Source organism: Lagenorhynchus albirostris, chromosome 12 (genome assembly GCF_949774975.1).
Source record: "Lagenorhynchus albirostris chromosome 12, mLagAlb1.1, whole genome shotgun sequence".
NCBI classification, from domain to species: Eukaryota; Metazoa; Chordata; class Mammalia; order Artiodactyla; family Delphinidae; genus Lagenorhynchus; species Lagenorhynchus albirostris.
In genome coordinates, this window is record NC_083106.1 from 66,618,996 (window position 1) to 66,633,329 (window position 14,334).

The window sequence follows — 14,334 nt, forward strand, 5'->3', positions numbered from 1 at the left end:
GCCAATAAAATGGACAACCTGGAAGAAATGGACAAATTCTTAGAAAAGCACAACCTTCCGAGACTGAACCAAGAAGAAATAGAAAATATAAACAGACCAATCACAAGCACTGAAATTGAGACTGTGATTAAAAATCTTCCAACAAAGAAAAGCCCAGGACCAGATGGCTTCACAGGCAAACTCTATCAAACATTTAGAGAAGAGCTAACACCTATCCTTCTCAAACTCTTCCAAAATATAGCACAGGGAGGAACACTCCCAAACTCATTCTATGAGGCCACCGTCACCCTGATACCAAAACCAGACAAATATGTCACAAAGCAAGAAAACTACAGGCCAATATCACTGATGAACATAGATGCAAAAACACTCAACAAAATAGTAGCAAACAGAATCCAACAGCACATTAAAAGGATCATACTTCATGATCAAGTGGGGTTTATTCCAGGAAAGCAAGAATTCTTCAATATACGCAAATCAATCAATGTGATAAACCATATTAACAAACTGAAGGAGAAAAACCATATGATCATCTCAATAGATGCAGAAAAAGCTTCCAACAAAATTCAACACCCATTTATGATAAAAACCCTCCAGAAAGTAGGCATAGAGGGAACTTTCCTCAACATAGTAAAGGCCATATATGACAACCCACAGCCAACATCGTTCTCAATGGTGAAAAACTGAAACCATTTCCTCTAAGATCAGGAACAAGGCCAGGTTGCCCACTCTCACTATTATTCAACATAGTTTTGGAAGTTTTAGCCGCAGTAATCAGAGAAGAAAAAAAAAAATAAAAGGAATCCAAATTGGAAAAGAAGAAGTAAAGCTGTCACTGTTTGCAGATGACATGACACTATACATAGAGAATCCTAAAGATGCTACCGGAAAACTACTAGAGCTAATCAATGAATTTGGTAAAGTTTCAGAATACAAAATTAATGCACAGAAATCTCTGGCATTCCTATACACTAATGGTGAAAAATCTGAAAGAGAAATTAAGGAAACGCTCCCATTTACCATTGCAACAAAAAGAATAAAATATCTAGGAATAAACCTACCTAAGGAGTCAAAAGACCTGTATGCAGAAAACTATAAGACACTGATGAAAGAAATTAAAGATGATACAAATAGATGGAGAGATATACCATGTCCTTGGATTGGAAGAATCAACATTGTGAAAATGACTGTACTACCCAAAGCAATCTACAGATTCCATGCAATCCCTATCAAACTATCAATGGCATTTTTCACAGAACTAGAACAAGAAATTTCACAATTTGTATGGAAACACAAAAGACCCCGAATAGCCAAAGCAATCTTGAGAAAGAAAAACGGAGCTGGAGGAATCAGGCTTCCAGACTTCAGACTATACTACAAAGCTACAGTAATCAAGACAGTATGGTACTGGCACAAAAACAGAAATATAGATCAATGGGACAGGATAGAAAGCCCAGAGATAAACCCACACACATATGGTCATTTTATTTTTGATAAGGGATGCAAGAATATACAATGGAGAAAAGACAGCCTCTTCAATAGGAGGTGCTGGGGAAACTGGACAGCTACATGTAAAAGAATGAAATTAGAATGCTCCCTAACACCATACACAAAAATTAACTCAAAATGGATTAAAGACCTAAATGTAAGACCAGACACTATTAAACTCTTAGGGGAAAACATAGGCAGAACACTCTATGACATAAATCACAGCAGGATCCTTTTTGACCCACCTCCTAGAGAAATGGAAATAAAAACAAGAATAAACAAATGGGACCTAATGAAACTTCAAAGCTTTTGCACAGCAAAGGAAACCATAAACAAGACGAAAAGACAACCCTCAGAATGGGAGAAAATATTTGCAAATGAAGCAACTGACAAAGGCTTAATCTCCAAAATTTACAAGCAGCTCATGCAGCTCAATATCAAAAAAAGAAACAACCCAATCCAAAAATGGGCAGAAGACCTAAATAGACATTTCTCCAAAGAAGATATACAGATTGCCAACAAACACATGAAAGGATGCTCAACATCACTCATCACTAGAGAAATGCAAATCAAAACTACAATGAGGTATCACTTCACACCTGTCAGAATGGCCATCATCAAAAAATCTATGAACAATAAATGCTGGAGAGGGTGTGGAGAAAAGGGAATCCTCTAGCACTGTTGGTGGGAATGTAAATTGATACAGCCACTATGGAGAACAGTATGGAGGTTCCTTAAAAAACTAAAGATAGAAGTATCATACAACCCAGCAATGCCACTACTGGGCATATACCATGAGAAAACCATAATTTAAAAAGAGTCATGTACCACAATGTTCATTGCAGCTCTACTTAGAATAGCCAGGACATGGAAGCAACCTAAATGTGCATTGACAGATGAATGGATAAAGAAGATGTGGCACATATATACAATGGAATATTAGCCAGCTATAAAAAGAAACGAAATTGAGTTGTTTGTAGTGAGGTGGACGGACCTAGAGACTGTCATACAGAGTGAAGTAAGTCAGAAAGAGAAAAATAAATACCGTATGCTAACACGTATATATGGAATCTAAAAAAAAAAAAAAAAAAAGGTTCTGAAGAACCTAGGGGCAAGACAGGAATAAAGACGCAGACGTAGAGAATGGACTTGAGGACACAGGGAGGGGCAAGGGTAAACTGGGACGAAGTGAGAGAGTGGCATGGACATATATACACTACCAAATGTAAAATAGATAGCTAGTGGGAAGCAGCCGCATAGCACAGGGAGATTAGCTCTGTGCTTTGTGACCACCTAGAGGGGTGGGATAGGGAGGGTGGGAGGGAGACGCAAGAGGGAGGAGATATGGGTGTATATGTGTAGCTGATTCACTTTGTTATAAAGCAGAAACTAACACACCATTGTAGAGCAATTACACTCCAATAAAGATGTTAAAAAAAAGTATATGGAAGCATGTGTGTAGGTTATATGTGAATACTGTGTCTTTTTTTTTTTTTTTTTTTTTGCGGGACGCGGGCCTCTCACTGTTGTGGCCTCTCCCGTTGCGGAGCACAGGCTCCGGCCATGGCTCACGGGCCTAGCCGCTCCGCGGCATGTGGGATCTTCCCGGACCGGGGCGCAAACTTGTGTCCCCTGCATCGGCAGGCGGACTCTCAACCACTGCGCCACCAGGGAAGCCCATACTGTGTCGTTTTATATAAGAGACTTGAGCATCTGCAGATTTTGGTATCTGCTGGGGGAAATCCTGGAACCAAGCCCTCCCCCCGCCCCCATAGTGAGGGATGACTGAACGTGTTTGTTTTTGCTGAACTAATTGGGAGGCATTTGTAACATGATTCTATAGGAATCATGTCCTGTAACAAGGATGTTTTCTTGTAGCATCACAGTTTTAACTTTCAAATTAAACTTATGTAACATATCTGCATTACTCTTATCTAGTATAGAGTCCATTTTCAAATTTTACCAAAGGTCCCAATTCTATCTTTCATAGCAGTTTTTTGCTGGATCCAGGATCTAGCCCAGCATTTTGCTGCCGTTTCTCTTCAGGCTGCTTTATTTTGCATCAGTTCTTCACCCTTCTCGGTCTTTCATCAGGCTGTGCCTTGGGCAGCCTGGTTATTCTGTCACGAGAGAAAACTGGAAGCCCTTGTGGGCCACGGAGGGGAGAAGAACTAACCTCCATCCCGCACCTGTGTTCCTCAGGTGCCTGGAGAGTTGCCCAGCTGACACACCACACTCAGTGTGTCAGTAGGAAAGTGACTGTCATACGCTGTGTACATTCTTGTGAACGGGGGTTTCTGAGATCTTTAGCCAAAAGGCACTGTAAGTGTAAACTCCCTGTCATTATGATTATCGTTCTCTTTGTGAAAGCTGGTCTCCGTCGCTGGGTTACAAACTGAAGTTCTTTCTCAATGGTCAAATATGTTTTGGTTTCTGTCCCCATTTAGTCTCAAAGAAGATGGAGCAGGAACCCCTTATGACAAGGAATCAACAGCCATTATAAAGCTGAATAACACAACAGTTCTTTATTTAAAAGAGGTGACCAAGTTCCTGGCTCTCGTTTGCTTTGTCAGAGAGGAAAGCTTTGAAAGAAAAGGTAATTTTTTGTGTGATTTAAATGAAGCATTTCCATTCAGACGTTGAATGCAGGTGGACAGCAGTGTGCCTTGGGAAGCTTCCAGACTTTAGTCACAGGGCCCTTTGGCTCCTCCGGACATCCTGGGGTTTTGGGATCCGTGAACCAGCCTGCCCTCTAGTGATGCAGCTGCCGTGAGGTGGTAATGGAACCGCACCATCCTCCCAGGGAGGGGCTTGAGCTTTTCTGGGAGCAGAGCCAGCTGGGGCGTTGTTGCCAGGCTGTAGATCTCTTACCCCGGGGAGGTCCCCTAGCCTACAGGGGGTGCCAAGGCCTCCCTCTTGGTCCACACCCCTAGAAGGTATTAGGGACCTTGTGACCACTTGTCCTCCCCGTGTGAAGGATGAAACTCATACAACATTAAAGCTAGATGTTATTTAACTTCTGTTCAGCCCTTGTCCATTCTTTAGTCCTGAAACACAGGGACAGCATCGTGATTTCAAAACAGGGAGATATGAATATATTTAATAACGTCACCAAATATCTTTTTAGGACCAAATTTAGTTTTATTTGGAAACAAAAGCAGTCAACCCTCATAAAGATAGTCATATTCCCCTGCCCTGCTGGGCACCACTATGTAAACTGGGAAATATCAGTTTACTGATGTAGCTAGGAATTCTTGCTAGTAATTAGGGGATGATTTACCCTAAATTCCCAACAAAGTGGCAATAGTAACATTTTCTGAAATAGCCTTTCTTCTTATATGCAATACATGTTCATTATAAAAATACTTTGAAAACTTAGGAAAGTATAAAAAAGTCAGTTTCACCATCTAGAGCTAAACTCCGTGTTAAATTTCTGGGATTTTTTTTCTCCTTCCTTTTCTCCCTCCCTCCCTCCCTTCATCCCTTCTTTCCTTCCTTTCTTCCAACAAAAGTGATGCCATATTGCCTATATAATTTTTTATCCTGTTGTTTTCACTTACTGATATCATGAAAATCTTCTTAATTCATTGAGCCTGAAAACATGATTTAGATTTTTATTTATTTATTTATTTATTTTTTGCGGTACGCGGGCCTCTCACCGTTGTGGCCTCTCCCGTTGCGGAGCACAGGCTCCGGACGCGCAGGCTCAGCGGCCAAGGCTCACGGGCCCAGCCGCTCCGCGGCACGCGGGATCCTCCCGGACCGGGGCACGAACCCGTGTCCCCTGCATCGGCAGGCGGACTCTCAACCACTGCGCCACCAGGGAAGCCCATGATTTAGATTTTTATTACTTCTTTTTGTTACAGAGTAATAGATTCATTTAGAAAATTTAGATATAATAAATAAGCAAAAAAAATAATTATTGATAAGCTTCTCACTCACATAATCACTCTTGATATTTTCTGTATAACTTTCCAGTTTTTTCATAGATATCTCTATATATGGGATTATATAATAAATACTACTTTATAACTTTCACTTAAATTATTACAGACATCTTTCCAATTCATTAAATCTTTTTTTAACCACATCATTTTAATGATTAGTTTCTTCTATTGTTAGAAATGTGTGTTGTTTCTAGATTTTGATGTTATAAATAATCCATAATGACCTTCTTTCCACTAAATATTTGTGTACATCTTTGGTTATTTCCTCAGGAAATACTTCAACAAATGGAATTACTTAGATCAATACATTTTGGTAGCTTCTAATGCATATTACCAAAATGTCCTTCAGAAAGTTTTTACAGGTTTATGCTACTAAGAGAATATGAGTGTGTCCATTTTGCTTTATTCTCATTAATATTGGGTATTAGCATTAAACACTGATAATTGAAAACAAATTTACATTTTTTCTGCTTCTTAGTGAAGTTGTGTATTTTTTCATGTATTTACTATTACCAGCCAAATTGCCTGTTATGTCCTTGGCCCTCAAAACTTTTAATTAAATGGTGGTAATCTTTTACTTTTTATTTTCATCTTGCTGAAACTAAGAACAGATTATATAATGGATTCATGGAATTTTGAAGATAGACAGGACCATCCTGTGTTTCACTCTCTCAGTTACTGATGATTTTACCCAGACCCAGGAAATAGAAGTGACTTTCTCCTATGGTCATACCACCAGTGTATAGCAGTCTGGGCTAAAGATTTCTAGGCTTCTCCCTGTATGGAATCAGTTCTATGTATTGTGTTTTAAACCATTATACATATATTCCCTTGGTTAAAGATATTTCCAGAATTTATATTTGGTGATTGATATTTTGTGTTGATTTTGGAAACTAAGGAAAGTAAAAGTAATGCAAATAGTACAACTATAGACCCCAAACCATCTAGGGTGATGACAGGTCCTAAAATTTAGATTACAGTAACATCAACCTTGAGAGCTTGTTTATTTTGAACTGATTTTAGACTTAATAGAAAAGTTGCAAAAATAGTACGTAGTTTATATATACTCATCCAGCTTCCCGAAATGTTAACATGTTACATACTGTAGTACAGTAATCAAAGCTAGGGAATTAACATCAGTATAATACTATCAATATTAATAAAACTTACAGACCTTATTCAAATTTCACGAGTTTTTCCAAAAATACCTTTTTTTTCTGTTCCAGGATCCCAAATTGATTTAGTTATTACTTCTCCTAGTCTCCTCCAATCTGTGATGGTCTTTCATGACCCTGACACTTTTGAAGAGTACTCATCAATTATTTTGTACAACGTTCCTCAAATTGGGTTTGTCTGATATTTTCGCACAATTGGAATGAGATTATGCAATTTGGCCAGAATACCACACAGAAATGATATTGTGTCCTTAGTGTATCATATGTTTATGACGTTAGTTTGGCTTATTACTGGCGATGCTGACCTTGATTTAGTTAAGATAGGGTCTACCAGGTCTTTCCCCTGGAGCGTTCCTACTTTTCACTTTGTAGTGAATAAATACTTTCAAACTATGCAAATCCCCTTTCTCCTCACACTTTGCCCACTAATTTTAATGTCCATCTATGGTCGTGTGAGTTAATTTAAGCAGGAATTTCTCATGTGGGTCTTGGGCAACTTATTGTTAAACCACCTAGGGAGGATCATCTCTGAAGACAGGCAGATTTTGTAAAATTTATTAAACTAATTAGAAACCTGAGTATTTGTTTTAATGTGATAAGAGAGATAAATAGGCAGACAAGGTTTAACCCCATGATGTTAAACTTGTTTGCTTTTTAGGGTGACTAACCAATCTCCATTTGCCTGGGACAGAGGTGAGGGTTCCTGAAACAGGGGACCTTCAGGGCTGCAACTGGGAAAGTCCCAGGCAAATGCATTAAGTTGATCACCTTAGCTTTAGAAAAAGCTTGACGCTTTACATATGCATGGAGTGGTTCCATTTGTTTTTGCTGCTTTAATCTCAAGTGTTGAGTCCTGCTGGTGCTGATAATCAACACTTGTTGGTTGACTTGTCCTGATGTTGGTCTCTGTCTGTGTTTTCGTGGATGATTTCTGACTGCTTTGGCAGAAAGAGGAGTATAGAAAGCGGAAATGGGATTCTTGGTCTTAGCTGCACATCGTAGGCACCTTGGGAAGGGAGGTGGTTTAAAAATATGGCCATCGAGGCCTGCCACAGAACAATTAGAACAGAATTCCTGGGAGAGGAACCTGGGGTTTGTTAATTTTTAAAAAGTTCTCTGGATGCTTTTAATATGCAGCTATGATTGAGAATCACTGAACCAAGAGAAGGATGTAGGACCATCCCATAACTGCGTATGGTGCTGAAGATAGTGCTTGTTCTGTTCATGTCTCTGTTCCTATATTTTCTTTTTTTTAATAAATTTATTTATTTATTTTGGGCTGTGTTGGGTCTTCATTGCCGCATGCGGGCTTTTCTCTAGTTGGGGCGAGCGGGGGCTACTCTTCATTGCGGTGCGCGGGCTTCTCATTGTGGTGGCTTCTCTTGTTGCAGAGCATGGGCTCTAGGCACACGGGCTTCAGTTGTTGTGGCATGTGGGCTCAGTAGTTGTGGCTCACAGGCTTAGTTGCTCCACGGCATGTGGGTTCTTACCGGACCAGGGCTTGAACCTGTGTCTCCTGCATTGGCAGACGGATTCTTAACCACTGTGCTTCCAGGGAAGCCCTGTTCCTGTACTTTCAACTGTATTTTATGAATGAGTTGAAATAAACAGCAAACTCTTTGTAGGCACTTCCTTTAAAAACCTCAGTCGTGAATTTTCACTTTTAAAGCTCCAAATGCAGCAAGATTACTGTTACATTTTATTTATTTTTATTTTTTTTAAAATTTATTTATTTAATTTATTTTTGGCTGTGTTGGGTCTTTGTTGCGGTGCGCGGGCTTCTCATTGCAGTGGCTTCTCTTGTTGCAGATCACGGGCTCTAGGTGCACGGGCTTCAGTAGTTGTGGCTCGCGGGCTCTAGAGCGCAGGCTCAGTAGTTGTGGCGCACGGGCTTAGCTGCTCCGCAGCATGTGGGATCCTCCCAGACCAGGGCTCGAACCCGTGTCCCCTGCATTGGCAGGCGGATTCCCAACCACTGGGCCACCAGGGAAGCCCCTACTGTTACATTTTAAATGTGTACCATGAATAAATTGAGATTTGTCAGGAATCATCAGTAGGCTGGATCTGAAATTTCCCAGGAATTCTAATTGAGCCAAAGTCCTCTAGCTAAGCTTTCTGCCTAAGGCAGTTGGTTGCACACAGAAACAGAATTTTGAGGTGGTTCTCACATCTCTTATCCAAACTCCCACTAAATAAAATCATTTCTATGCTCCATGTTTCTTTCTTTTTTTGAAGTTCATGCTTTGTTTGGAAGATGGTTCCAAGAAATAAAAGTGAGGAAGTGGGGAAATAGACAAGGGAGGTAGAAAAGCCATCCACAGTGGGAGCTGTATGCTCACTCAGGCTGGGGGAATCTCGGAGAAACTGTGTGCAAGAAATTCGGAATCACCCCCATTGGGCATGCAAGACTTCCACATTTGTCCACCAACTCCCATGTCTCTTTGTGTGAGGGATACTCTCAGAAACGTTTATTTCCATAGCCCTGGTACCTGTCTGTGTACCAAAGAAAGCTTCAGGCAGAGAAGAGATGCCCATACCTGGGCTTGCTTATTTCTTATTATTTTCTCCCTCTTGCCTCACTGGTCTTTTCTTGAGGAAATTGTCTCCTAGTTTTATTGCACTGTGGTCACTATCACTGCAGAAGCAGCAGAGGGCGCCACTCAGAGAGTTTCCTGCTCCTGGAAGCTGAGATGGTGTTTCTTCCAGCATACTTGTGGTTGGTTACATGACTGCTTTGAAGCATTTCTCTTCTTGTCTGGAGAACAATTCTTTTTGGGGGGGGGGGGGGAGTACTCTGGAAGCATCACCTGAGTGGATGCAAATAATTTTGGGTCTAGTTATTTTAATAAATTTAAAGATAGTAAATGGAACCCACTGCCTTATCCTAATTGGTATAAACGTAATGCTGCTCTCAACACTTTACAAGTTAGTGGTGATGATGAGAAATGTGCTCAAGACTTAGATTATATTTTATTCTATTTTGTATCAATTCTAGAAAATTCTATTAATTTCTGAAAATACAAGAAGATTCTCCACTATTATTCTCCATTTAAAATTTACTTAATATTGAAAAACTGAGAGTGTCATTGGTTGTTGAATTCCTGAGCTCAGAGTTCACCTGAGGTGATGATAACCACTCTAAAATTAGGGACTGGGCTTCCCTGGTGGCGCAGTGGTTGAGAGTCCGTCTGCTGATGCAGGGGACACGGGTTTGTGCCCCGGTCCGGGAAGATCCCACATGCTGCGGAGCGGCTGGGCCCGTGAGCCATGGCCGCTGGGCCTGAGCATCCAGAGCCTATGCTCCGCAACGGGACAGGCCACAACGGTGAGAGGCCCGCGTACCGCGAGAGGGGGAGGGGGAGGGGGAGGGGAGGGGAGGGGAGGGGGAGGGGGAGGGGAAGAAAATACAATCAGGGAATTTGGTTTCCCCAGGGCTTACGACAATACCTTTTGGGGAAAAAATACTAATAAGTATTTCACTGAAGATATATCTTAATTGTTCTTACAATCTTTAATTCTGAAAGATTTTTTAAAAAGGCAGTTCAATTGGTTCTTCAAACTTTTTGGGTCATAGACACCTTTGAAAATGTGGTATATACTCTGGAACCTTTCGTTAGTAAAAATATATATATTCACAAGACTGCCTGCAATTCCTGAAGCCCAGCTGCACACCTCCTAGAGAAATCCATAGATCTTATGTTAAGCCTGCTCCTCTACCGCCCCCTACTGGCTTGTCTTCGCCGTAGCTGCCATGAAAAGAGATTATTTCTAGGCGGCACCTCTATAAATATTTTTGTTTTCTTCTCCAGGGCTGATTGACTATAATTTTCATTGCTTCCGGAAGGCCATCCATGAAGTTTTTGAGGTGAGAATGAAAGTGGTGAAATCACGAAAGGTTCAGAATAGGCTGCAGAAGAAAAAAGGAGCCACCCCTAACGGGACGCCTAGGGTGCTGCTGTAGGTGAGGTTTCAGGAACATCTTTTGAAATCAGACCTTTCAATGAGGCTGCTGCTCTGTGTTGCACTAAAGGAAGAGGAAGAAGGAGATGGGGACACACGACATATATTTGCTGTAAAAAAAAATTCCTGCCACCCACTTGATCTTCTCTTTTTTTAAAATAAAGTAAGCACTTTGAAGCAAAAACGTATATTAACAATGAAGTGAAATCTACTGTAACTTCATTACACAAATGTAAACTTTTATGGTCTGTAGTCAGAAAAAATCCTGTGTGAGAACTGCCAGGAACTGTATATATTTTGCACTTTTTCATGTTTATTTTTTTTTCCTCATTGAACTAAACTTTGATAAAACAACTTTTCTAGGCTCTTTTCTGTCCTTGGTGTCTAGGACATGCATACCGAGTCCATATCTATAGGGCAGTCAGAAAGTAATCAAAAAGTGATGCGTTGGCAATGACTTTTTATAAATTTGGGAATCTTTGCTACCAATTGTTGAGAAAAAACATTTTTCAGTGGAGGAACAGATTGGGGCAGCAAGCTTCAGGAGCAATAAGAACTGTCCCCTGTTTATAACTGACATAAATAGAAGTTTTATAGAATAATATTAGCACCAAACTTATCTAAAAATTTCTATAGCCGTGACAGTGCTTCCCTAGTCGACCCTTTTTACAAAACTCTTTACCTCAACACACATCTCTATAATCATTTTATACAGAGAGGTTATTTCCTTTTGCTGCATTACTGTTCTTTAGAACCTTTGGGACCAGATTTCCAAAATGGTGCCGATCAATGGAGAGAAATCAGAATGTCACTAAATTGCAGGGTTTCTGGAGGCTTTTCTGTACCTGCCACTCAGGCTAAAGTAATAACATCAGAGGCCACGTGGTTTCCCAAATGTAGGTGATTGGCAACTGCAGATTTTAAAATATGTCCTATACAATGTTTGGCCCCTGTGGAATGAGCCTCTTACTGTGCAACATTGCAAATGTTTATTTAGGACCAGTTTTTTTGTTGTTGTTGTTTTTGCATTGCTCCACGACCACAGGTAATATCTCAGTTCTCTGCCAGAGCTGAATTCTGATGGGCACATTTGTCCCCTCTGAGTCTCCCTCTCACCTGTGACAGTGTGCCTTGTGGACTCTGCCTGTTTCCACCTTATGATTGAACTAGAGCTCGGCTCTCCGGCAGCGTGTTCTGCATGGCTAAATAGCCATCCTGAAAACCTCTAAAGGTCAGTGGAAAAGGATGGCCAGAGGAGGCATTACAGTTAGCTTTGTGTCTGTTTCTATGAAATTCTTCCACTTATGTTTACTTTAGGCCAACAGCAAGTTAATAGATTCTAAATCTACCCCCATCCCAAACCATTCCAAGTAGATTATTCTAGATCCATCCCAAGGGTCAGTGCCCTAAGTAAAGCATGTTGGCAGGTATTAGAAAATGTTTTTAGCAGAGCCTCATAGGGATAGCAATGCTGATCCTAGCAAAAATGGATCAGGTTCCTAAAGCAACTTGTTCCTGAAGCTATCCCACTACTATCTGCAGCTTCTTTCCATCCTCTCCCCTTCCATCCTTTTCCCAAGTCCTATTCCTTTTGAGGCTGGTAACTGTAATTTAAGATGGTAGCTGATTGGGGTTTAAGGTTTGAGCCCTCCCAAGGGTCTGTGCATTTTGGAAGGAAATTTCTAAAAACCATGAAGGTGCCCTAACTCCCTTCCTCATGATTCCTACTCAGAAACACAGGTGGGTAGGAAGCCAGGGTTCCAGGGAAGTCTTTTTCCTAATTTTCAGACCTATAACCTGTTAGACCTTTGCCAACATGGTACATGGAAGGTATTCTTATAAATCTATTCTTTAATATTTTTACACAGCATTTCTTTTTGGATAAGCAAATAAAGAATCACTTTTCTAAAGTGACTTTATCCTCAAGATAGAGACATTTACCTATCTGGTAAATCACACATTACTTAGGTATATATGTTATTATAACCAGGTGGAGCTTCCATTTTTAAGCTGGGTATATGATGGGTTTTTGTTAAAATGTGCCTTAAAAGCCTATTACTTCAAAAGCAAATGATTCTTTGGGGGAAAGGCAAAGTTAATGCTATGACATCAGACTCAAGTTCATGGTAGTAAGTGCACTCTTTGATTAATGACACACTGATACATAGACTACTGCCTCAAAGCCGTAAGCATGGCAATGACCTCTTAGTTAAAGAGAAATGTAGGAGTTATATCTAAGCATTCAGTTTCTGAAGTCTGTGCTATTGGAATTACAAAATCTCTTCAATTCCTTTTTCATTTTATTTTTGATATGGGACTTAGCTTACTTGTGTGTGGCCACCTTTAGGTCTCAAATGTAATGCTATAAATATGTATAAATATACAAAATAATGTATAAATACAAAGCCCCAATACATGGCTACAGTGACTGCGCTGGAACATTTTTGCTCGTTTTCAAAGGTTGAGAACTTGACCTACAGGTTTCCAGGGCAATTAGAACTTCTATGTAGGGATGAGACTCTGCTTGTGAAATACCCTCTTTGGTTATTTTCAGTGATGTAGATTAGTGTGTATGACCAGGGTAGCGTGTTTCTGAAGGAATATATATCAAAAACTGGTTGACAGTCACAGACGGTAATGTTTTGTGAACATGATATATTTTGGGCCCTTAAATGTAAAAATGCCTAAAAACACAGCAATATTGTTATATACGGGTTCTATGAAACACACTCGAGAAAAACAGCGGGATTGTCTTGATTATTAAAGTGTGGTATGCATTCAACTTATGTGGACTGGATGTAATTTGTAATCAAGTATAGTATTTAGTATTATGTTTTACTTTAAGCAGTACATCATTTATAACCATCGTTAAAGCATTCCTTTCAAGAACGTTAGCTGCCCATTTAAAAGCGTGTGTCATACGCTCATGATTTGGTAACACTCTCATTTTATTTCAGGCATATTCGTAACTAATCTTTCTGGGAGCGGAGTGGTCTCTTCGGTGAAAAGAAAGCATGGTCTTTCATGTTTGTGAGGTTGTTTACTGTATACATGCATATCACTGCTGGGTTCCTTTAGATAAATGTGTTTGTCCTAATTAACCAGCTATCGCTTTATGAAAATGAGGATAAATTGATCTATTTAAGTTGGATTTACATTTTTATTTATTTTTTTAAACACTCGTATCTCTCCATATTTTTGATGGGCCTATTTTGGCTGTAGAACTTATTTCAGTAAACTTCAGATGTTCTTGCTGCTCTGGCCCTAATCCCTAGCCATCTGAAAATTCTTTTCCTAACAGTCCACATTTTGATTTTTACTTGCTTAGTAAGATTCCACCGTATAATGACTTTTATAGATCCCCTCAGAGTTCTCAGAGAGGGCTAGCATTAAATGTTATATATGAAATCCTGTTTCTCATGGGAAAATCTGAACTGAAATAATTATTTCCAGACCTCCCTGGTGGTGCAGTGGTTAAAACCCGCCTGCCAATTCAGGGGACACGGGTTCAATCCCTGGTCCGGGAAGATCCCACATGCCACGGAGCAACTAACAATTGCTGAGCCTGTGCTCTAGAACCCGCGAGCCACAACTACTGAGTCCGCGTGCCATAGCTACTGAAGCCTGCACGCCTAGAGCCCGTGCTCCGCAACAAGAGGAGCCACTGCAGTGAGAAACCTGAGCACTGCAAGGAAGAGTAGCCCCCCGGTCTCTGCAACTAGAGAAAGCCTGCACGCAGCAATGAAGGTCCAGTGCAACCAAAA

At 40.4% G+C, this 14,334-nt stretch overlaps 1 protein-coding gene across 1 annotated transcript in view; it reads left to right on the top strand.

Annotated features, from left to right (window-relative positions):
* Positions 1-13,352, top strand: part of RRAGD (Ras related GTP binding D) — a 38,329-nt gene extending 24,977 nt beyond the window's left edge. Inside the window, exons 6-7 of the mRNA XM_060167786.1 lie at positions 3,936-4,084; positions 10,420-13,352. Coding sequence (XP_060023769.1) covers positions 3,936-4,084; positions 10,420-10,571 — 301 coding nt within the window. The 3' untranslated portion in view covers positions 10,572-13,352. The remainder of the gene's footprint in view (positions 1-3,935; positions 4,085-10,419) is intronic.
* The last annotated feature ends 982 nt before the right edge of the window (positions 13,353-14,334 follow it).